The sequence below is a fragment of the Talpa europaea genome (assembly GCF_964194135.1).
Source record: "Talpa europaea genome assembly, chromosome: 2".
Lineage (NCBI taxonomy): Eukaryota > Metazoa > Chordata > Mammalia > Eulipotyphla > Talpidae > Talpa > Talpa europaea.
Window position 1 is genome coordinate 30,717,541 of NC_140068.1, and position 25,993 is coordinate 30,743,533.

The 25,993-nt window shown below is 35.0% G+C and overlaps 1 protein-coding gene across 1 annotated transcript in view; it reads right to left on the reverse strand.

The window, feature by feature from the left end:
- Positions 1-695: 695 nt before the first annotated feature.
- The window catches only part of RNF217 (ring finger protein 217), a gene marked incomplete at its 3' end in the record, with an annotated part of 109,012 nt that continues 83,714 nt past the window's right edge, over positions 696-25,993 (reverse strand). The window contains exons 3-6 of the mRNA XM_084228813.1: positions 20,427-20,591; positions 6,355-6,556; positions 2,570-2,641; positions 696-769 (exon numbers count right to left, since the gene is read on the reverse strand). Of these exons, the coding sequence (XP_084084939.1) occupies positions 696-769; positions 2,570-2,641; positions 6,355-6,556; positions 20,427-20,591 (513 nt within the window). The remainder of the gene's footprint in view (positions 770-2,569; positions 2,642-6,354; positions 6,557-20,426; positions 20,592-25,993) is intronic.

Consider the following 25,993-nt stretch of genomic DNA (forward strand, 5'->3'; position numbering starts at 1 on the left):
ATGTGGAAAGATAATATAGAGGCACAGAACTTGACAAGTACAAGGTTATTGGGCTGATTTCAATACAGATATTTATATACACACATTCACACCCTTACACATATACACTTCAAAAACTCATGATTCTTCCCATTAATTTAGTTTCATTAGATCCTTTTGGGCATTTGTAACAATTATAACATCTGAAGGATGTAGGGGGTTATACTTCTTAGGCTACAGATGAAAACAGGTGCACATGGTGAGTCTTTATCTTCTGAAAAGTGGCTTTGCTTTTGGTACAGATGGCACTTGAGCTATTCACACCAAGTTTCAGAAGATGGCTTAGAGGGAGGTGTAGGTATGAAGACATCCAAGCAATGCTCAGGAGAGGCATGCTCAGACAAATCTGAGGATAACTGGTTCTTAATTAAAATATTTTCTTCCAAGAACCATTAAGAAGGTCAGAGTTATGATACCGCTGTATATAGTCTGTGAAAGTGACCATTTTGAAAAGCAGCAATCTGTTTAAGGAAAGGACAGGACACCATATTGGGAGTGCACCGAAGCTCTAGGCATTGTGGCTGGCAGAGAGCCACAGGGAGACGAGATGGCAGAAGGTTCCTCTCAGTGTTTTTCAAGACATGACTCTCAGATGGGTGTACCATTCTGTATAGCTCCTACCTGGAAAAGCTTAGTTGGATGAAATTATTTGCATTTCACCAGTGCATTCCTGTCCGTGATCGTTTTCTCTGTTTTTTACAAAGGCAATAGATAGGAAATACAAATAAACCTGAGAATTAAAAAAAAAATTAAAAGTTATTAGTAGGAGAGACATTTAGTTTTATAAATAAAAATTTCCATTTCCCAAACCACTTACAAATAATCTACTACTTGGCAATAAGTGCACAAGGAGAGGGGTGATTTCTATGTATGAAATATATTTATTTCTACAGCATTTTATTCTCTTCTATTTTTTATTAGCTTCTTTCCCCTTTTCCATTGTGGTAACATTGGTTTACAGCACTATATGATTTAGAAATAAAGGCTCACTCCTTTTCAGTTGTCTGTCACCACACCACACCTACCACCAAGGCGCCCATAATCCCCCCACCATAGGCTACCAGTCCTTTACCCCTTTGTTCTCAAATCCCTGCCCTTTAGTACTCTCAGTTCTGCAGTCATATATCTAAGGTTTGTTTTGGTTTAGTTTTATCTGTTCCTTTATTTTGTTTCTCTATAATCTACATGAGTGAATCCATAGCAATGGTTTTTATAAATATGTTAAGCCTGGCCTTTAAGCCTTCATTATTATCCCTTATCATTTGCACACTATACCCATCTAAGTTCAGGCAGTATAGCCTATTACTTAAAAACATGGGCTGCAAAGCCAAATGTCAGGTTTGATTCCCATTTCTACCACTTCTGAGGTCCTAATAAGTCTTAATTTTTTCAACTGTAAAATGCAGTTAACCGTATACCTATATTATAATGTCCAAATCATTAAATGTCTTTTACTTTATAAGTTTATCTGTTCTACATATGCAAATTGCTTTTGCTCAGTAGAACTTCACATATGAAATGCCATTTTATTTAGAAATAAAAAAGAAATCCCATCTATTACATGGAACAATTGTGAAAGCAGTCTTTCCCAACAGCCTTTAGTTTACAATTTTCTAAGGCAATGGTTCTCAAGGTACAGTCCCTCAAGCAACATCAGTATCACCTGGGAACTTTTTCAGAACTACAGATCTATGGGCCCAGAAATTGTGGGTAGGAACCCACAATCTGCATTTTAACCAGCTCTCTAGGTTATTCTAAAGCATACTAGAGCACAAGAATCAGAGCTTTTAAAATTTGTATTTTGATACTTGTATGAATACATCTGTACAAATCACTGATGCATTTTTTTTTAATTTTATTGACTTGCCAATCATAATTATATACTTTTGGGAGTACAACTTCACCCCTTTATATGTGCACAACTTCACTCACCCTCTACCATAGCTCCACACCAATGCCTGTCACCTTCACTCCCCTCTTCTCGCCTCCTTCCCAGCACTCCCTCTGGAGTGTACATTTTTTCACAGTCTTAGGATATTTTTTGCTATTCTCTGCCAGTTTTTTTCTTTTGTAGTTCATATTCTACAATGAGTGAAACATTTTCTATTTATCAATGCTTAATATGTTGGGTATATGATTCTATAAAAACTGAAAATAATTTCTTTAAACCCATGGTACCCTTTTACTAGACTAAATCAAACACATAATTATTGGTGTATAACAGTCTCTTGTTTTTGATGTTTCAGTCTGAACTCAGAAATACTAGTTGTATTAACCATGGTGTTAAAGGGGGCTCAAAATGCTTTAAAAGACACCTGAATCAAGCTATTTATAGATTGTACAATATTTGTCACACAAACACATCCTGTATGAAGCATGCTTCTCTGAATCTATATATCATATGCTGATTACCTCTCTAAACATGGAAAAGAAATCATGTCCACTTAATAGCTGACTCACATTACTACACTTACATTCTCTCTATGGCACTCAGAGAAATCTAATCTCAGATATGTTAAGTGTTTCTTACCGATTACAACTGCTATGGCCCCTAGTGCTAATCCCAAGACCAGGATTAGAGGCGCAACGAATAATTTTCCAGCTGGAAAACAAAAGGCAAAACATAAGCCATTTTAAAGAGTCTTAAAACCATTGCCCAAATATTTTCAGCAATGCTTTTCTAAAATAACAGTGTTCTGCTATTTTCCAATTAAGGCTATATTACTCTAAGGAAATGTATCAGGTACAGAACACATACACAGATGTAAATTTAGTAATAACCCTGAAGTTCTGGACATCTAAGTCAAACAGCTCATAAGTCATTTCTCCTTTACAACCAAAAAATATCCAAAGCAACTGGCTCTCTTTATCTACCAGGACCCTTCATCTTTGTGACTTTATCTTACATCTCTTCCATTTTCAATTTTCAAGATTCTGAAAGATTAAGAAGGAAGCAACACATTTTGAATTGGCAGGAGAAAATTTAGTTAGCTTACAAAATGGAGAGCTAGAAGGAGCTACCAAGGTCAGCTGCCCAAGTTCAAATCTGAAAAGGCAATTTATTTACTTTGCAGGTTGAAAGAAAACCAAAAATATGAACACCTAACAGACTTAACTATAAATGGGATATTTGAATACTACTGTTACGAGAAAATTACCTACAACATACAACATGTTCAAGGTTATTCAAGTGAATCATTTTAGCAAATTTAAACTTTTAAGATGCACTGGGAGGATGTCAAATGTTATCGAGCAGCATTTTTTCTTCTAAATGAATAACTGAGTAGTGATAATGATAAACTTCAGTCATATGTGAACAAAGTAGAAGTTCACAATTGGAATATCATTAACTTTGAAAGACACTAGCACACACAAAAAAGGAGGCTAGTAGTTAATATCTCATCATTATATAGTAATCTTGATCTTAAAGAATGTGATACAATATTATAACTACATAAGCAACAGCATTTATGAAGTGAGGGACTAAGCAGTAGAATCACACAGCCGTTTAAGAATAAACCAGGGAACACCATTCCCCGAATTACATTAAGAACAGTACTCTGGAGTAAGCAATTATATAAAAAAAAAAAAAAAAAAAAAACAGGGAGAAAATAAAGTCTAACCATGGATTTTATTTATCTAGAAATCAGTTAAAAATCTCTATTTTCTTTACTATTATATGCTTTGTTTAAATACTGAATAACTGCAATAAATAATGAGAATTAAACATCTTTTCTTAGTAACTCCTATTCCCAACACCATCCATTAACTAATATGCCTACCTACTCCCTAACAAGTGAGATCTCTCAAGGCCAGAGACTGCTAATCACTCCCAAATCTGTTCTCTTATTCTCTAAGAGCAAGACTCTAATTACAGCTGGACACTTGGCCACACGGATGGGGGACCGTATTTTTCATCCTTCAGCTGTGACAGGACAACAGGATCTTTCTTCAACTCTTACCACAGATATCTAGAGGCCACAGTCCCAATCTGAGTGAGCAAGAGAGTTACATTACACAAGGACAGAGGGCAGGAGGCCTTTGCTATAATCTACCTTTTCTCTCAGATTGCAAGGAGAAGGTAATTTGTGAGTTACAGAGTAACCCCTTGTCCTGCTCCGTACTTTGTCATGTTTGTCCTGACACAATCATGAGTACACATGTGCATGTGCACAAGCATGAAGTAGAAAAAGGCAAAAAAGAAAACTACTTACAGAAAGCTGACAATAAAGTTTTAATAGAAAATAGTCTACAGAGACAATATTTCCCTGCTGACAATATCAACAGGCTATCCAGTCTACAGAATATTAAATGATATCAAATATAATAATGTATATACTATATATTTATATCATTTATATATATTATATTTTATAACTTATGAAGAAGGTTCTGGTGGCATCCAGATAAATAGTGAGAGCCCCAAAGAGAATGCATCCAAAATATTACATTTGGTGAAACAGGGCAGAAAATAACTTCCCTTATTGAAGAATGACTAAACAAAAACAAAAAGGAAATCAAATGGTCAAATCAAAGATTATTAAAAAATAAAGATGGAAAAACATCTTACTACAAAATGGCAATGAAATGGAAATAAATGACCTTAACAATGCAGAAAATAAGAGCTGTCTTTTTAGGTTGCTTTCTGTATATACAGACTGACAAAGAGTTTATAGCTCAAAACTTAATTTGCAATTGGTTTTCTCATTGTTAGTATTGATATAAATATGGCTTAGCCCCTTAGCTCTCTCTCCAAAGTATATTTAACTAAGTAAACACTGGTTATATAATTACATACATTTTAAGGATCAGAAAAACATTGAAAAACCATTAACCCCAATCTTGACTATACAGAATGCTATTAGTTATGGAAAATTATGTTTAACTAATGATGTAAGGATATTTTCAGATATTATAAGGTTTTAGAAATGATGGGACTGATTTCCAGATACTGCAGTGAATTTTAAAATATATGTCCTGCCTTTTACCTGATAGAAATATATTATTAACACCAACTTCATTTTGATCAGCCAGCCAGCATATGTTGCTGGTGAAGGGATGTGATTTACAGCAGTAATAAGGTGAGAGAGACCCAAAGAGAGAAAAGTAGGTCCTCCCCTGGTGGTGCAGTGGTTGAGCACTGGGCTGCGAAGCTGCCCACAGCCTCTGCAGCGCCGGTTCTGCAGACCTCTCCTGCCACGCCCGCTGCCCCCCTCAGCAGTGTATTTTTTCAGTCTGCCTGTTCTGCTCCCCGCTCTTGCTCTGGTGAATTCTCTCACCCTCCTGCGCTTCTGACTGTACCCAGTGCTTGTATAAATAAATAAATAAATCTTTAAAAAAAGAGAGAGAGAGAATAGGAAAAAAAAAAGATTTATAGACGTTAAAAAGCACTCCATATATAGGAGAAAGACTGCCAGAAAAAGAAATACTATAGTTCTGCATTTTTATTTTTTAATAATCTTTGATTTGACCATTTGATTTCCTTTTAATTTTTGTTTAGTCATTTTTAAATAAGGGAAGTTATTTTCTGCCTGCATGATGAAAGAGAGGAAGAAATCTCACAGTGGTACATTCCAGAGGAATAGGGAGCTACTGTAGGAAGAAATATTAGGTCAGGAGACACTTCATCACACTAATTTGGTGGCTTTAGGCCAGAGCAGGAATTTGTTTGCATATCTGCATATATACAGCATGTTGTTAGGGATGAAGGGAGGGTAAAAAAGGCAATTCATTGAAGCATTTGTACTTGGATATTTAAGCTAGTGTCTGCACACAATGAGCGCATTTGATGCTATTTCCTTAACTATTAATGACAAATATTAACTATTAACATGATACAAAAATATATACAATAATTTATCAACTATAGAGATGTGAAGGGTACTCCATTAATGGGTTCTGGAACATTTTGATTTATTTTATGGTGCTGCATATCCTCTATGAATGAAGGGAATTTATATGCAAGACCCACTGGTAGGAATTATCAGTACAAAAATAAATGATATTGTCCATTTTGTCACATTGCTTAAAATGTAATTTCAAAATTTAAAAGACTATAAAGATTTCATATTTCTGTAGTATAATTAATTATTTGCTTTTTGAAGAAAATCTGCTTGTTTATATAAGTAATGTCCTGCTAACAAACTAAAAGTTTTTAGGTTTAAACTCAAAGGGACAGAGAATATGTTGCTCTTGTTTTGGAATAAAGGCTCCATTAGAATACCTGGCAGGTGTTTAGAATTATCATGGCTATTACATTTCTAAGTTCTGTTCACTTCCCAAGAAGATTTCCTGTAAGTCATAGCAAATACTCACCACAGACAGACCCTCGCACTAATCTCCTTAGATGAGGTCTCTCTGGGAGGTAGCGATATTTGCATCCAAATATACTGAGGTTTGATGTGTGGTCTCCAAAGAATCGGAGCTGGCGGTATCTCTCCCCACATCGATAACAAAAATTAGTGTTACATTGTGAGCAGGTCATATGGTCACATCCTTCAGTTCTCTGGATGTGGATCTGTAGTGACAAAGAAGGAAAGAGAAGGAGAGGTTACTAAAATTTTTAAAAAGTAGAATCTGGCAAACATAATGGAACAACAATTATGAGTTTCTCCAAAATAAATGCCTTGCAGAAGATTCATGAGACTGTCAATTTGTTTATAATCACACTCTCCAGGATTGTATTTACATCAAATGGTTTCCATGTGAAAAGAACATTTCAGGTACTCATGCTGTTAGCTTAGTTTGACCAATTTATAAACAAACACATCCCAAAGGAGACTCACTTATCTTTCTAGATGAACACCTAATTCAACTCAATGGTTTCAGGCAATTTAAAATGCAGTAAAGGTTAATTTTGTTTATGCTGTGATCAGCAAGAACTAGGTAACTTGGGAATAGAAGTGATGAAGAGTATTTCTTAAAAGCAAGGATTATGTAAAACTTTTCATCAACAAATCTCAATGTAGAGGAAATGATAGCAGCTGTAAGTGTATTCTCCATACCATTTTAGCTTCCAAATCTAGTATCATTTGCAGTATGTTTAGTGGACTGTTTATAAGATGCCATCAGTTCAACTAAGCACCTTTATTATTGCAGCAGTTACATTAAATACAATTTCACCCATAAAATAACAAGGACTTTATTCTTGAATCATTCATAAAATTTCTAATGTGGGACCTCCCTTGTGGCACAAGGGGTTAAGATGAAACCTTTGAAGATATCCACAGCCACTGCAGCACAAATTCCATCCCCGGCCGGCCAAGGAGCAACCCACATGGCACAGCAGACTTCTCCTGCTGCCCCCCTCAGCAGTGTACTTTAATCTGCCTGTTCTGCTCCCCACTCTGTCTCTGGTGGGTCCTCTCACCCTCCACACCTCTGACCTATACCCCAGTTCTTGTATGCATAAATAAATCTTTAAAAAAAATTCCTAATGTGGTAGTCAATCAAGTACCAAGGCCATGTTATAATCAAAAAGTTTTTCTTTGATACATAATTGGATACTTGAGACCCAGAATCCTTGTGGACACTGCATATAAATCAGAGGCATAGTTTAAGATGTACACACTTTCAGTAAGCACCCATGGAAAAAAATAACATTTATTACATTAAAAAAAAAGATTTGGTTACACTGCTCAATTCTAGTGACTAAAAGAGGATCAACTAAAAGGCTTTCCCATTTCACTACTTGAAGTCAGTTCTCATCTACTGTTTATCCAAATGCTCTTACAGAGCATTCACCAGACTGTTTATCAATTTATGATATATATATATCATATATATGATATACATGATATCTGACACACATATGACATACATGAATTTTTCTATGATGTCCCATTCTAAATACTGGTTTCATCTGCAGGCGCGCACACACACACACACACACATATTTGATTTAAAATGTATTTAAAATGTCCCTAATACCGTTTGACTATTGTAAGTTTCTAGGAATGACTTGGACTAGTGTGTCAGTGAATGCATTTATGCAGTGGGGAACGTCACAATTAACATATGTTAAACTCTCCAGTGGTCACTTGACTTTTAGTTTAGTCTTGGCGACAGTCCACAAATTTACATATTTAATTTGAAATCATGCTGTCCGTCACCTGATACACAGTGTGGTTCCCTTGTGCTCTTGCAATATTGCAATTATATTTTTCAAAAATTGGTCAATGTTTATGGAAGTGGAATAAAATCATCCGAAAAAAGAAAAGATCTTTAATGTGAAAAGATAACTTCAAAGTTTGAGAGATAAATTACCCATTTTAAAATATAACCTTATTTATAGGTTTTGAGAATATAAACATTTTGAAGTTGAACTTCAAATCATATATTGTATTTCATTTAGGTGATTAAATAACCAAATTTTAAAGGAACAATGTGAATTTTAAAAGGACATCTGAGGACCCTATTAAAATAAAAACAGATAATAACCATAGTAATGCTGTAAACTTTCATTTGAGCAATACATCTACATACTTTCCTACCTACCTATCTGGAGAATGTCCTGGTATTTACAATATTGAGGAAGCAATGACTAAGCAGAAGGCAGCGCATTATAGGCAACACAATGACTGACCCACAGCAGGTGCTTAACATGATAAGTGAATGAAACTAGAAAGAAAAGTTTACTAAGTAGCTATCAAAATCATTAGGTATATTGTAGGTTAATGTCCTCTGGCTCCTAATGGGTGATGGTTTTCGACAGGTAAGCTTGAGGACAATAGGAAAGTTGAAATACCTGGATTTGGACTAGAAGATGACCTGTGTTAGAAATCTGGCTCTGCTAGCTATGTAAAAAAGAACTGATTTCTCTCAAGCCTCAAGTTAAACATTACTAATATGAAAATAAAAATGTGATTATATATATATAAATTTATATATTATATATGTCAGGCACTATATATGTATATTTAGTGCCTAACTTACATGGCACATTCTGAGTCAGATCAATACACTACTGATTCCAATCTATCCCTTTCTCCTACCCATCAAAAAAATGTGAGTGATTAAATACATGAGCAATACAATGCTACAATACAATTGTCAGCAATCCCCTTTCTCACTTCTTCACATGGTTAGTTCTGTGGCTGACATTTGACAAGAGAGAACTTTCCTTGATAGCAGGGGCTAGTTTGTGGTCAAAGCATATGAGCCTCTGTGAAGAAGGATTACTAACAAATCATTATTTGGTCAATATAAGCAAAATTTCCTTTTGCTGGGATTGACCACCTTATTCTTTTAAATTATATTGAGGGCCTCCCTGGTGGCGCAGCGGTTGAGCGCTGGGTTGCAAAGCTGCCCGCGGCCTCTGCAGTGCCAGTTCGATCCCCGGCTGCTCCCCAGCCCCCAGAGGAGGGTCCCGCATGGCGCGCAGACCTCTCCTGCCGCCCGCTGCTCCCCTCAGCAGTGTACTTCGGTCCTTCTGCTTGCTCTGCTCCCTGCTCTGGCTCTGGTGAATTCTCTCACCCTCCTGTGCTTCTGACTGTACCCAGTGCTTATATAAATAAATAAATCTTAAAAAAAAAACAAATAAAATTATATTGAAATCTTTTTCCTTAACTAGACAGTCCAGTCAGAGTAGATCAGGTTTTATGAAGAAGATTATGTAACTTGAGGAGCCTCTGAGGCTTAAGCTCTTTAGCTTCTTGGTAAATCAGCCTCTAGCTTAGAACTTCTATGTTGTAACAGTTTCTCAAGGATCCCATGACTGTATCCATTTGGCACAGTACATGGTGCTAAGGAGTGAGGCAGGTCAAAGGCCCTACTGGGCTCTTGAACTATTTCTGATCCTTCTTAAACCACCTGAGCAATAGCAGAAAACATGTTCAAAGACAACCCTGAGTACCCCAAATAAAGGTGATGTCAATGTACATTCAACTTTTGACTGTGTAATGTATTTAATCTTAAAATGGTGACAATGAGGCTTAAATTCCCTGGTCACATGGCACAGTGTTGTATTAAACCTGTAATGGCAAAAGGGCTAATATTTGTTTAGAGCTCGATATTTGCTAAGTATTGTAGATAGATTAGCACCTTTAAGCCTCATAACCACACCATGAGATTAGCATTCTTATTCATAACTGGAGCTCAGAAAGCAATCTGCCTGAGTGAATGGAGACAGGATTTTGATTCATGTCTGTTTCTTTATTATTCTAAGTAGCCTCTTATTATAAATTTAAAGATAAAACCAGAGGATCGAGGGTATTCTTTGTTGACAGCACAACCTTTGTACTAGCCAGACAAACATGTCTGCTCTCCTTGCACAAGGCACATCTGAGTCTTTCTGCTTGCTTGATCTGCTCTCCGGGTCAATTCACAGTCTTCCTTCAAAACAACATCAAAACTTTTTCTTACAGGAAACTTGGTCTAAAAAGCTAAATTTGTCACTAACAGTTCATTTGCCTCAAAATTTCACAAACATTTTTCACTGTCATTTCATATCTGCTGAAAATATGGCTTTGCTGGACTGTAAAATCTGTATGTGGCTCCTTTATTATTTCATTTAAATAGTGACAACTGTTCTCTTTTAGCGGTCTTTTCCTATTTCTAAAATAATATTCTCAACATAACTGGCAAATAATATATTGTTGGCTCAATAATATTTCTGTACAGGAAATGATAAAATTCTAAGCTCTGATAATACTCCATCGTAATCTTGCACAAAGCAGGACCTGTAGATCAATTTGAATATTTTATACGTACAATGACAGTGACTTAATTATGAAAAAGTGGTTTCATAATTCACCAGCTGTCAAGTACTCAGTGCTTCCTTTAATATTATTGTGACTATAATTGACTATATATGAACATTTTAATTCGATATTAACAAAAAAAATACTTAAAAGTGCAAATTAATGTACACCAAGAAATATTATTTTCACATTTGCTGAGCAAGTTGTAATTTTGAACTCTTAACACCCGGGGGATACTAAATTTGATATGTTCAAAGAGTTCCATGAGGATACCATTAAAGGTCACACTCTGACAATGTGACAATGGCATTTTTATTAATAAAATATAGGGCCTTTAAATACACATAAAGCCCATTTTATTTTGTCCATGAAGTTGCTTTTATTTTTTAACAACATAATATTATTTTAATAATAAGCATTTCAAAATGCTTATTATTTAACTTTGCTTAAAAAAAAAAACAAAAACAACTAATCACCCAAACTTGTTCTAATTTAAAATTAAGATTCTGTTTATACATGAGAGATAAAGCCAGCTTACAACAGGCAAATTATTCCTAATCCATTAGATTAAACTGACTACTCATAAAACACAAATGGCATCTGATTTGTTATCATGCATAGGATTTCCTAATCTATAATAAAGATGGTGATATTTAATGATATGAATAAATAGTTATTTTTGCTTATACTTCTCCACACTTAAATGTCATGATAATGTGTCTCTGGACCACATACAGCTTTGTAATCCAATGTTACCTCAAAAAAAGTAATATTATGAAATGTTCATAATATACTAGGTAATTATTTAATAAATTTGATATTAAGTCCATATTTTAGTGGACAGAAATGGACTATTTTGAGTCTATGATATTCAGTACTTGTAATAAGAGAACAATCAAAACATATAATATATATAACACATATGCATACATACACCCCTTTGCCCTCCTTGAGGTGTTTATATTATTAAAAATAAAATGCCAACAAATCATCTAAAAATAGAACTAGAATAGTTTTTTTTAACTTTCACACACATTCCACTTAATCATAGATTGGATGAATAACAATAAATGATCTGCCAAATAACCAACTCATTTTATAATTAAATCAGTACACATCTGTTCATACATATTTATCTCAATTCACCAAGAAATAAAAGCTCTTTTATTCTTTAAGCAAGAAATGATAACCAAATTAACTGATGTATTACTATCACCAACAAATATTTTACTCTACATAGAATAGTTCACTTTCATTTATGCTAAAAAATACCTTTTTATGTATGTGTTTACTCTTATGGCTTTGGGTATCTGGAAGAATTAACTAGAAGTAATGATTACAAAGGAGGCTTAAAAATATTACATGAGTTATGCTCAGTTCATTACTTAATGCACTATCCTAATTCTCTGTAACAATGATTTTTCAAAAGTGAGATTATATGTAAAGCCTTTAAAGCTATGATAAAAAATATTATGAATATAGAATGCTGCACAACTATAAAATAAATATGGGGGCAAAATATCATAGTTCTAGAGATGCTATGACTTCTCTGCATCTTTCCTGGGGCCATGACTTAATAAAGCACTTCTTTAACCAAATGTGAAAGGACAATGTGAGCATATACAAAAATGGTATAAGAAATCTCAGAGGAAAAACTGGAAAGCAATCAGTTCCATTTAGAATAGGAAGTTAGTTAGTTTCAGGAATATCTTCCCAAAAAACAAGGTAATAAAATCCCCGAGGAGCTAGCCATTAAATAACATAATAAATATAGTGGTCATCTTTCTCTTGATAAGGAAAAAATCAATGAGAATTTTACAAAGCATGTCAACGTCTCCCTTCTTCTTTACCATATTTCCCTGGGCCCATGTTCCATGTTCATAGAAATCTTCAGATGCCAGTTTTTCTCTCTACATTCATCTTTACCCTCTCCCACTGTAATTGCATACCATGGGGCCTGTCAATGGCCCAGGTATCTGTTTATCCTAATAAATCCTTTCTTTTATGCCACATGACTTCTAGCCAATAATTGCCCTTAAGTTTGCATTTTTATCAAGCTTCTTAAATGAATACTCTAGTCTCACTGCTTTTCTTAAGGCACCCCTCAATTTCCCCTTAGCTGACTGCCACACCGCTTTACTGAAACACCCAGATCAGCGGTCTTTCACCAGAAGACATTCATTCATTCATTCATTCATTCACTCAACAAATATTTCTTAGTTCATTGGTAAAATCTGACATGGCTCCTGCCCTTAGGAGCTTGTAGTCTAACATGTAGACAGATATTAATAAATTGTACATTAATAAATTGACTGATGCTATGAAGGAAAATTTTGGACAGAAGTGAAGGAGCACCTAAGAGAGGAGCCCAATCTAGTCTAAGGTTCAGAAGAGGCTTCTCTAAAGAAGTAATATTCAATCTAAGAAATGAAGGATAAACAGCCATTCACCAGTTAAAAGAAGAGTTAGGAAGAGCATTCCCAGCACAGCATATTCAAGGCAATGTACCCATGAAAGGAGAAGCCACCTGCACTAGCATGTGGCAACATTTCTTACTCCACATTTAAAAACTTTTTAACTTTTTGTATCCTTCCACTCAAAACTGCTCTTCCAGTTGATAAGATTTACAAGGGCCTAGATCACATGCAACTTGTTTATTATTTTATTAAAGGGAGTTGCACAGGTCAACGCATGTTCTCAATCAATAGTTATTAAAATAACAAATGAGTACTACCCAGGAACCTTTAATTGCCAACTCCAGTAAAATTTTAATTCTTATCTTATTGTATTGTATCTCCCAGTGTCATTTAATCAGTTGATCAGCACCTCCTACTGACTTTTGGTAGAGTCTTACTTCACTGACTCCTTTTTTTCCAGGTGCTTCTCTTATCTCTCTTAGGTCCTATTTCTCCACCTATTCCTTAATCCTATCTGTGACTCACCACTGTGCACATACTGTTTGGGTGACCTCCTCCACACTCAAATAACTTCAACTTCCCTCCACTGAATCTCATTTCTTACCTTTTACAGTGGATCTGGCTCCTAAGTTTCAGACTCACATAGCGACTGTTTACTGTTCATCAACACCTGCCTCCCTTATAGTCATTTCAAAGACAAATAAGAAAAAAAAAAACATCATTCCCCAAACCTGCAGCTCAATGACAACAAAATAAAATGAGGCTCACTTCCATTATCTTATCTCAGTTTTATGGTATAACCATCCATTTAGACACCCAAGCTGAATACTTGGGTGTTATCTTCTTATTCCCCACATACAAATAATCATCAATGTCAGACTGTTTTAGCCCCAATATATTTATCCAACTCCTCTTCTCCAGCTTTTTGATCATGGCTTAGCTCATATTTCCTTCTAGATGCCTAAAACTAGCTTCATATAACGAAGAGTAACTAACTTAAAATATAAATCTAATATCACTATCGCCCTGCTTACAACTTTCAACTTGGAAGATAAAATCCAAGTTTCTTAACAATGCACACAAAGCTCAGTCTTCTGTTTGCTTCTGCAGCTCCACCTTTCACCACTTCCTTACTCTAAGGGAACCACAGAGTGCTTGTGGCTCCCACACATAAGGCACATTTCCTGGTGCTGTGCCCTTTACATGTCATTGTAATACTCCCACTCTTAAATATCTTCCATCATGTCAACATCAATCCAATAATCCTTAACACCTAGCTCTCTCTGGATTTCCTAAGATGAATGAGATGTTCTTTTACTATGAACCATCTTGTAATACTCTATGCAAAATCTCACTGAAGTGAAGAGTATTTTATCATAATCAGTGTAAATGACCATGTCTCCACTTCTGTGAGTTTCATAAGGAAAAGGACATTGTATTATAGAGCACATAATGGATCCTTAGTAAATGTCTGCATAAGTAAGAAAGAAAAATGGCATTTACTCATTCAACAATTATTTGTTTAGTGCTCCACAGTGACTATCTCAATGCTAGATATGCCTGTCTCAATGCTAGAGATGCCTCCAGGATCAAAACAGATCAAAATCCCTGCTTTCATGATTATAATATAAAATATACCCACTATTTTAAATAGTAGTAAGTAATATGGTGCTGCAGAGAAAAAAAAAATAAAGCACATAAGAGACATAGCACCAAGTGAGGTAGGGGAAGTGGTTACTGAGAAGCTGCATTTTGCTCAAAGACATGAAGTGAGAAGGCTGGACATGCAGATATCTGGGGAAAGGAGCTTTCAGACAAAGATAAGAGCTAGTAGGGAGATCCTGAGAAGGGAACATGCCTAGTGAGCAAAGAGGGCTGTGTGATGAAGCAAAGGAAAGGAAGAAGACGAGTTAGAGGAGGAATGGTGTAGAGGTGTAGTGAATGTGAGAGGTCAGATGGTCATTATAAGGATTAGCTTTTGTTCTGCATGAGACGAGCACCATGGAAGGTTTGGAGCTGGAGCCATGCAAGATGCCTTATATTTAATAGCTTCATATTGGCTGTTGAGTTAAGAACACCATGAAAAGTAAAAACCAGTGAGGAAGCCATTACAAAATCATAGAGAAAGAAGGTTGATGATGTCCTGTGCCAGATTAGTGACAGTGGGGTGCAGAGGTATTGTCAAGTCTGAACTGATTTCAATCTTACAAAGTACACAACTAAATGACTGAAGGGCTATGGGTGTGAGAGACACAGTCTGCAATGATACACTTGCATGTGGAATTTAAAGAAACCAAACAAAGGGTGAGACAAAGACAAATGTTAAAAACAACCCTTGAGAGCTGACCACAGAGCTGAGGCATCCAGTGGGGGGAGTGGTGGGGCGGAGGACTATAGGTACTTTGGGGGTGGGAGTACTATGGTGACTACACCTGAGGGGAAATCCTATTCTGTCAGAACATTAACAAGGATGTAAAACAATGATACTTAAAAAAAAAATTCTTGACTTGAGCAACTAGGAGGTTAGAGCTGCTATTTATTGTGATAAGGAAACTACAAGAAGAACAATTTTGGGGAGAAGAGAATAAATTGTGTTGGAGAAGCTATTAAGGTAAGGAAATACACTGAGTAGCCATTTGGACGTATGCTTTTTCTTTATGATCTGTCTCCCTACTACTGCCATCAGAAAAACCTGCGTCCTATTGTGAAAACTGAGTTTGCTGCAGAAGGAAAAAGCAATGTTTAAAACTTGAAATGAAAATGAAAATAAATGAGTCATCTAAAAATGCTTTAAAATCTTTTAGCAGAATTGGCACTGTCAGTATCCACATGGAAAATGGGCAGCTTTTTACTGATTCTCCTTTCTACACAGTTCGCTGGACATCATCCCTTTCAGGAGTCCTCAGTTATAACACAAGTTTTAGCCCTTTGGAGATGCTTCCAATTTTTTGGCAGGGGGATGTCTGGTTGTCATAAAGGTGACTAATGCTGTCATTTATAGTGCTTTGCAATGCTTGAGGCATTCTACATAGTATAAAATATGATTCTATTCATAAAATGTTTTAATGCATTAGATACTTGTATAAGTAAAAATGTGTTTTTAAATATCTAGATATAGACTGAAACTTTATTGTACATATAAACATGAAATAATGTTTTCATGGTCTTAATAAGCAAATTTTTATTTATATAATTACTTAGTAAATTGAGGACAGAATGACTATATTTGGGACCTAACTCCATTTTACATATAAAGCCAAAATGTGTTTGCATGCTTTCAAATTATTTTGAATATTCTAGCAATATAACTACAAATATGCATGCATATGCATACACATACATACCTACTTTTTGTCCTCATTTAAAAATCTCAGAAATAAAAGACAGTCATTGATAATATTTAAGTTTCACTTAAATGCAAATCCAAATTATAATAGGTGCAAAAATCGGACTGCTTCCTGCTTCTTTGTCTTTTAATATCATGGTACTTGAGTATCTGCATGTTAGGAAATAGTATTTTTTATAACATTTTTACTTATTTCTAGTTTATATTAAAATTAGGACAATCCATTGATTTTTTTTTTTAATGGCTTGTTATATGTAGTCATATACATTTAAACATTCAGGATAAATAAACATTCAGGATAGTAAAAAAATGTATTAAAATTATTTGTCATAAAAATGGGACATCAGCTGCAGTCTAATTTATAACTTAAAAAGTATTTGTCATCAAATAATCAGACTCTTCTAACAACTAAGGTCTAGACATTGGCACACCAAAAAAAAAAAAAAAAAAAACCAGCAGCAGTCATAACCACTGCTCCAAATTTGGCAGTTTCAAGCAATGTGGAAAGGTAAAAATGGGTAATCAGTGGTCAAGGGGAAGCTATTTTATTTTCTGAATGGGCACTATTTGTACTTCTGTAATGGTAATATGAAGTGCTAGTGAACTGCAGGATTATCTATAAGATCTTACATTAATACTCCAAGTTCTTTCTTCAGCAGCCACAGGCTGCATAGCTACTACTCAAATATAAGAGCTCAAAGACATGGTCTTTGTGCTAATTTTATGTGAACAGGGGCAAATTAATCATCCTTGAGTTAATGCATACTAGCCCAAAGCATTCTATTACAGGATTGAAGGAAATAAATAATTACTTGAAGGGAAATATCATACCAAGTAAATTCCTCTAATTTCAAATTTACAATAAAATTATGAATGAACATACAACTCACTTTCCTTTGTCTTCTTTTTGGTCACTTATTTAACCTCTCTGAAACTGTTTCTACCTCTTGAAATGGCAGTAATTACCCCTTTCTGTCGCTTTCCTTTGAAATAAATGAGATAACAAATTTACATACCATCATTTTATTATTGCTGTGTAGCACCTCAAAATTTTATCAAAATACATTTAACAATTTATATCTAGATTGCACATTGGAACTCATCACATCTAAGGATGTGATGAGACAAAAATATACTTTGTTCACAACAATATTTTAAACACAATGGATTATCATTATTTAAAAGCATTCAAATGAAGGTATATGATCGTTTTTTCACCTGGAGGTATAGTGGAATTATTCTTTTTTTATAAATTCCTGTCATATTCCTTATTTATAAATTTTTTAAAAACATTTATTTATTTATTTATATAAGCACTGGGTACAGTCAGAAGCGTGGGAGGGTGAGAGAATTCACCAGAGCCAGATGGGGGAGCAGAGCAGGCAGAAGGACCGAAGTACACTGCTGAGGGGAGCAGCGGGTGGCAGGAGAGGTCTGCGCGCCATGCGGGACCCTCCTCCGGTGGCCAGGGAGCACCCGGGGATTGAACCAGCGCTGAAGAGACCGCGGGCAGCTTCGCAACCCAGTGCTCAACCGCTGTGCCACCGGGGAGAACCTATTTATAAATTTTAAAGGATTATTTATGAGAATAAAAACTGAGAGCATAAAGCAAACATTAACTCATTGAGTAATATCTTTGGGAATTTCTATTATAGGCATAGAAATGTTTCATGCAGAAAATATAATCTTAGGATCTGAATTATAAATCAGAGACATCCTGCAGGGGAAGAGGAGGGAGAGGAATCAGAGGGAGGGAGGGAGAGGAGCACAGGGGACTGAGGTGATGGTGCACAGGTGCATTGGTGAAGGAAACTCCATGGGGACTACACCTGAGGGGGTGGGGGAAGCAAATATTGTTTAAACATGAACAATGATGTAAAAAATAAAAAAAATTCATATTAAAAAAAGAAACAAATTGGATAATGAATATATCACTTTGGAAAATGTAACTTTGCTTTAGCATTGTTGCAGTGTGGAAAATTTTTTGCTAGTTTACTGGCTGTTTGTATAAAGTTTAACTCATGAAACTGGTAGATGATAGAAATAAACATTTTTGTCAGATACAAATGGCAAAAAAAAAACAATAATAATAATCTTAGGGTCCAAACCAAAAAAAAATCACAATTAAAAAATATAAAGTTTTAAAGACTTATGCTTAAAAACCTGAAATTACTTGTATTTAAAGCTAGTCATAAAATATGATTTAAACTGACATAAATTTTATGGAACTTGAATCTTATAGCAAGTAGATTCTCTGCTATACACAAGATAAACTAATGCCATGATCCTTTCCTTTCAGTTATTTAAGAGCAATTCCTCTTAAATCCCAAACTTTTAGTTATTACGTGGAAAGGAAGTCAGCATATATATTTTTCCTTCACTGCTTATTTACATTTGTTAAAATTGTGGAAGTTGTCAGAACATTAAGTAAACTCCTTACAGTTGGGTGCTTTTTCTTTCTATACACCGCAGGCCATTTAATGTTAGGTTGAGGGAGTACAGTAACAAATACATGTTTTTTTGTTACTTCAATTCATATAATATTTCCCCAGTATATAATGCTGCAGTACCACTCACTCAAACTAGAGCCTTAGAGCCGGGCTAACTGGTAATGGAGTTTTGGCTTTCCAAACAAATATAATGTATACTTCTAAACAAAGTGTTAAAGTAAAATGACTAAATAACACTAGGAAATTCCTACTGGCTTTATTCAGCTTGAACTGAACAGCAGCGATGAATAAACTAAAAAGGCAACAGAAAGGGGAAAGGCCTCATTTTCTCACTGTTCTTCATTGGGATGGAAAAAAAAAAGTGTACTGAGTAATTGATGCAGGACCTGAAGCTGCCATAAGGCAAATGAGTACTTGTGGACAAATTTGCCATCTACAGGGAAAAAAACAAACTTTAGCTAAAATATCTTTAGACATTTGGTCATTCCCCAAAATTTCTTCCAACTGTTAAGTATGTAACATATTAATTTAGGGAATATTTTTACTTTATATATACATTAGTATGTGATTCAGCATATTCAATCTGTGCATTGCATTTATGCTTATAAACAGATTTCAAATATACTTTTACCACTTCAAGTTGGAGTTATAGTTATTAATTTTTAAAAATTTTCTGAAAATTCAAATTTCATTTATGTGATGCTAACTCATCAGGAAGGAGTTGCAGAATTTAGATACAATGTGAAAGTAAATTTGGCAAAAGACATATGTAGACAGACACATAATTTTCAAAGTGAGATGAAATAATTTCAAACTTTAATAGATCCCTATCCTGAAAATATCAAATCCAGGGTTTTCTGGCTAGAATTACTAGTTGATTTCTCTGCAGGAGTCTCTTCACTGGTTGTTTGCATGGCTGCCTTTCAATATCTCAGCTCAAATTCCTGCTAACTCTTGATTACTTGCACCATTATCAAAAGCAAAAAATGAAAATGAGATTCATAAAATCCCTAAGTCCTGATGTTAGTGTTAGCTTCTACTTTACTAGCTTTAAGAGGGAAATGATCAGTTGAATTTAATCCTAAAATGATAAGCAATAGCAGAAGGAACATATAGAAAAGGACTGCAGGGACTTAGACTCTGTCTAATCAAGAAGTGATTCCAGTACATGTGGCAATCTAAAAATAGTACTTTAATAACATTTTCATACTAGCTTTATCTTCTGCACACATCTCCATTTTTAATGGCAAAAAAAAGGGTTTTGAAGTTCAAAACCATAATTTTAAACTTCCTTAAATACTGAAATGCAATGCAAATAATATGTAACATTTATATATAATATCTTTAGATTAGTTATATAGTATAATTACTCTTCCAAAGTGAAATGGCAAATATCTTTTTCTCTACAATCCCATTAACAGTTATTATTCACTAATATCCAGATCATTTTTTTCCCATCTGAAGATGATCTCACCTTGCACTTTGGACACTTCTGGGCATTCCTCTGCCCATGTTCAATTTCACTGGCCCAGTGACGCAATAATTTGTCTCCTTTCTTGTACTCTTTGCAGTTGACACCTTCATGCCAAGGGGAGTGGCACTTAAAACACCAGACGAATTGGCAAGTGGGGCACTGGATCTGTGTGAGGAAAACAGTATTAGTGGATATACTGAATGTATTTAAAAGAGTAAGAATGATATGAGGAAACTAGCTAAAAGGCTCTAATTTGTCCAGGTTTAAATATCTCCACCAATATGAGCCCTGAACTACATGATGATTCTGTTATTAAAGAAGGAAATCATTACTTTGGCAAGGGTGATTTAACATTTTGCAGACTATATTGAAATCAAATACTTTGAACATTCTGGAAATCAATTTGGCCTTAGGAAAATCTCCTTGAGGAAAATGGAAGCATAGAGCAGAACTTGTAATCTTACAACACCTCAAATTCATATACTCAGGCTGCTGCCCTTAAATTTACTTCTCCCTTGAATCAATTTTCCAGCCATTTCCATTGCTCTTCTTATTGTTGACTTCATTTAATTTGATAACATCAAAGCCCCACAGATGCTTCTTTAAATGAATAACACACTGGCAACTAAACTATTCTGCCAGCATTTGCTCAAAAACTCTATCTGAAAATAATGGATGCCCTCTGGTTTGCTATTAATCGAAGAGAGGCTAACTATAAAAATATCAAGGATTCTACTGCAAGAAATAGATCCGTATGGTGATTCTGTGACATGTACTAGGAAACCATCAGAAAGATGTCTTTGTATTTTCATGATGTGGAGGTATATGGAAGCGTGCATGCGTATGTTCATTGAAAACATCTGCCTTTTACTTGACAAGGAAGACATTGTATCTGACTGTCTTCATTTCAAATGGCAACAGTGGAGTATGCCACTCTCACTGAGGACTTCTGGTCCTCACTCTTAGAAAGACTGTAGGGACTTAGAAAAAGGACTTGGGCATAACTTTGCCAGTCCTGTTTGATTAAAGTGAATTAATTCAATGTCTCACTATGAACAACACTGATAACTGATTATTTGGTATATTGCTACTATAGCATGATGAATTTACTGACTACACTTTGAAGATTATAATTTTTTTTTTGGTTAAACTGTACATAACATCACTATTTAGGTTTTTGGACACTCTGACAATGGTTCGAATAGATAGCTTAACTGAGTGGCAATTAAAATCAGGATTGGGGTCAGAATGGGGGGTTTGCAATTGTATGGGGGAATATAAAAATAAAATTTATTATTTAAATAAAAAAAAAGAGTTAAATGTTCCAATGATATTAAAAAAAATAAAATCACACTTTTTACATTTATAACTCAAAACACTGCAGTTTTTATAGTTAGTGTTCTTCCTATGCAAATATAAAGCAACAAAAATACTTTTGCATTTACCTTACATCAAAACAAAATGGCATTTTGTCATAATATTGTAAAGATCATGTTTATCTAATGATTGTTATTTCTGTTACATGGTAATGTTTATTACATGTATTTAATGCTGTATTAATGCTGCATTACATGTATTATTTATTTTTAGAAAAAATAATGCTGAAAAGTCGGTATGAACATCTCAGGTTTAGAGATTAGGAAACAAGACTCAGAGATTAGATAACTTGCCCAAAGTACACAGCAAGCATGTGTTAAGAAGAAATTTAAGCATTCTTTTCCCCATTTCAACATACTTCTACATACTAAAACATCATTCTTAATGATTAAAGCTTAAAATACCAAAGCCAAAGTTCTTGTGGTTGAACTATTCTGTGAGTTGGAATTCTATAAGAATACCTACATAAAGTAAATTCTGAAAATCCTTCTCAAGATTTTACTCACATAATTTAAGAGATTCTTTGACTTAAAAAAAGTGGGTTATTATTACTAGTCATTCGTATAAAATAATAATTTTTATTTTACTGACCATTAAAAATTAAGTAACTCATTTTGAAAATAACAATGATTTGAAGTGGGTGAGTGCCAGATACTAAAACAATATAAAATGATCATTCCTTTATGACACTGAACAATGAAGAATAGATGTAAATACCACATGAACACAATTTTTGAATAAAAGAAATGGAGAAATGTCAAAAAGACTTGATTTCCCTCATGCATCTGCCATTATAACAGAGGATTTCAATATTTAATTCACTTCCCTTCTATTAAACATTATTCATAATTCAAAGGGCTACTATTTCCAAAACAAAACGAAACAAAACAAAACAAAATCCTCTGGTTTTTAATCAGTAGGTCTCAGATTATATTTATGAAACGAATAGAAAAACGAATGTAATAGTGCTTTGAAACAAGCACTCACTCTTTGGATGTTAGATATAACAGGTCAAAGATCTATGTGATCAGAGGCTGAATTACCACATCTATGATCTCTAGTGAAGATTAATTAGAAATGCGGTTCTGGAAACTACCAGAGTGATAAAGAATCAGACACTATGACCACGCCAGGGACTCTGGCTTTCAACTTCTCATAATAAAAAATAAAATCCCACTGCAGATCCTACTGCCAGTCCTCACCCACAACACAGACGTGGTAACACACTGTGAATGGAGTTATGCGGCAAGCTTTCAAGTGAAGAGGACTAATTTAAATTCAGACAGTACTGCTTACTGTCCTGCACTGAACACATTAAAATACACGTTTTTATTTGGCTTAAAATAATAAAAGGACTAACAACCAAACGCAACAATTTGGTATGCAGAGACTGCTCCTGAATTGTCTAAATACTGACTTTTTGGTCTGAAGATGTCTTCTTAACTTGACCACACTCAAAATTGGCCTTATATTAAACACACAGACATCAACAAAGCATCTTCCTCCACTCCTTTATTTATTCTTAATCCTCCACATGAAGTGCCATTTCACAACCTCCCACACTGAGTGCCTGCTGTCTGAGTAATTATATTCACACAGGTCACCGTGCTCTATCAATGTTATTCAAAGTGAAGTGGAGAAGCAACATCAGTGTCACCTAAGAACTTAGCTTGTTGGAAAGTAAGCACTCATGTCATTCCCCAGACCTACTAAATCAGAGTCTGAGCTTTCATGTGGGTCCCTGTTGATTCATATGGTTACTAAAGTTTAAGAAGTGCCGCTCTATCCCATGTGACCCCTGACCACAATTGATTAGATCCAGGATAAATACCAAAGCCATAAGCAAATGTCCAATGGCTGGCAAGCAACCTATGAGGTGGCTGGCAAAAACTGTTCAATTGGGTTTGCACTGCTGAATAAAGATAAGCTGAAAGATATTTTCTCTCTAGGGTGAAATGGGGATATACATATATCTACCTTTGCAATGGAGGCAAAGACAAAATGGATGAGTGGCCGCACTGCAGCTCACTGGTGATGGGAACAATGGCGTTCACGTCTAACGAGGCAACAGAGGGACTCTCGTGCTGCCAGAGTTAATGTCCGATTCTCCATGAGACCTGTCTGGGTGGCTGCTGAGACTGCTTTCCTGACCTTCCTACTTACTTGGAGAGAAAGCTCATTAACTGGTCTGTACCCCAGTTCTTGTATACATAAATAAGTCTTTAAAAAAAAGAAATGGAGAAATGTCAAAAAGACTTGATTTCCCTCATCATCTGCCATTATATCAGAGGTTTTGAGTGCATCTGGGCTTCTTATAATTGGAAAAAGTCCAACAAACAGAATCCATTGAAATCATATCTGTAGCAAATGCTACTTGGTTCAAGATGTCTTCCCTATTCCTCCCAGGCAGGTTCAGCATCTTTCTTACAGAATTTTCATTTGCCATGTAGATGTCTAATTTCCCTACAAGTTTACTGAGGGCAAATGGTGTGTCTTATTCATTCTGTATCTCCTTAGTTAAGTACAGAAATTCTGGCACATGGTAGGCACTTAGTTCTTTGTAAAATGAATAATTTGCACAAAGCAAGTACTACCTACTGGCTAACATTAAATGAATTCAAGGAAAAACCAACATACTTGATTTACAATCAATGACTGTTAGTGTATCACTACCTCTGAGATTACCAGATGATGTTTACTAAATATTTTATCCACATTTCACTGAGCATCATGATTAATATGCAAATTATTCTATAACAGCAGGACTGAAAGTGTTTCATGAATAAAATTATCAAAGTTAGGAATCTTTTTTTTTAATATGCTCATAATCCACCATAGATAAAATAATTTTACATTATATTGTGACTTTTGAATTCCCATTGACTTTTCAGAAATCTGGGCTACAATGACAAGTAAAACCAACCTACTTTACTTGCCCTAGACAAGTGATATTTTCTCTTGACAATTCATCATGCCAAATAAAAATATGACCCACAAAATAAAAACAGCTCAAAACCAAAGGGCACTCAGATATGTATTTCCTTGTCTAAATTCTATATTCTCCTATATACACAGTATTTTAAATAAATCAAAAAGTCATTATTTAATAAACAAAATATTAGGCAACATCCACCCTTCGATGTAGCATTGCAAATATAAGAGCTAATTCAGTTTTCTAGAAAGAATTTGCTTTATTAAAACTTTGTATTAAGATAGATACTCAATAAAGAAACATCCATTGCTTCATCTTCACTTAACAAATATTTACTGAGAACGTGCAAGTAGTAAGCACTGAGTATACTGATACTAGGCACAGGATGCAGAATAAAAACACTTGTCCTCAAGGACTTTCCTCAAGGCAGACAAATACAAACCCAAAGAGCCATGAAGTCAGGCCCTAACTGCTAGAATAGAAGGGAAGGTTGCAACAGGAGGAGTCAGACAGAATGTAGCCTTGAAAGATGAGTGGAATGTCATTGGGATAAATGATGGGGCAACACTTTAGGCAGAGGGCCCCACCTGGACCACCATAAATAGGCTTTCATGTACCTGGTGCAATGCGGAAACAGCAGGTGTTCTAGTGCAGTTGTATCAGCAATGGCACTTCAGTTGGCTCATCTTGAGCCTTGCTGGATTGTCCAATAATAAGGGTCTAATTAATTATGCATTAATGTTCCTATACTCCTGATGTGCTTCTCAAAAAACACTGTGATTGAGAAACCCTTTAGAGGAAACACATAAAACTTTAGTGGTCAGACTAGCATGTGGGTTAAAAAAATGAATCAATACGTAAATAGAAAAATTTGGTAGTCATAAACAGTTTTCTAAGAACTGAAGATCACTTTCATGAAGAGGAAACAATTGTGAAGAAGTGCTGAGTGTCACTGAGAGGAGAAAAGAGATCTTCCATGCATCAAAAGCTTCAAATACTGTAAAGGTGGTTACTCTGCTCCCTCATAAGGTCAAATCCTCAAGCAAGAGTGGCAGTGGAGGGAGATGTTCCAGATGGGAAAACATGACCTGAGGTCTTGCCCTGATTCTTATTCCCTAAGGTAACACCTCTGAATATAACAAAAATATTATTTCAAATGAAAGGAAATTATTTTATAAGTAGTGATTTCCTTGACAAGTGAAGAGTTCAATCAGAGTCTGAATAGCCATTTGGAAGAGAGGATTTATAACATGTAGTT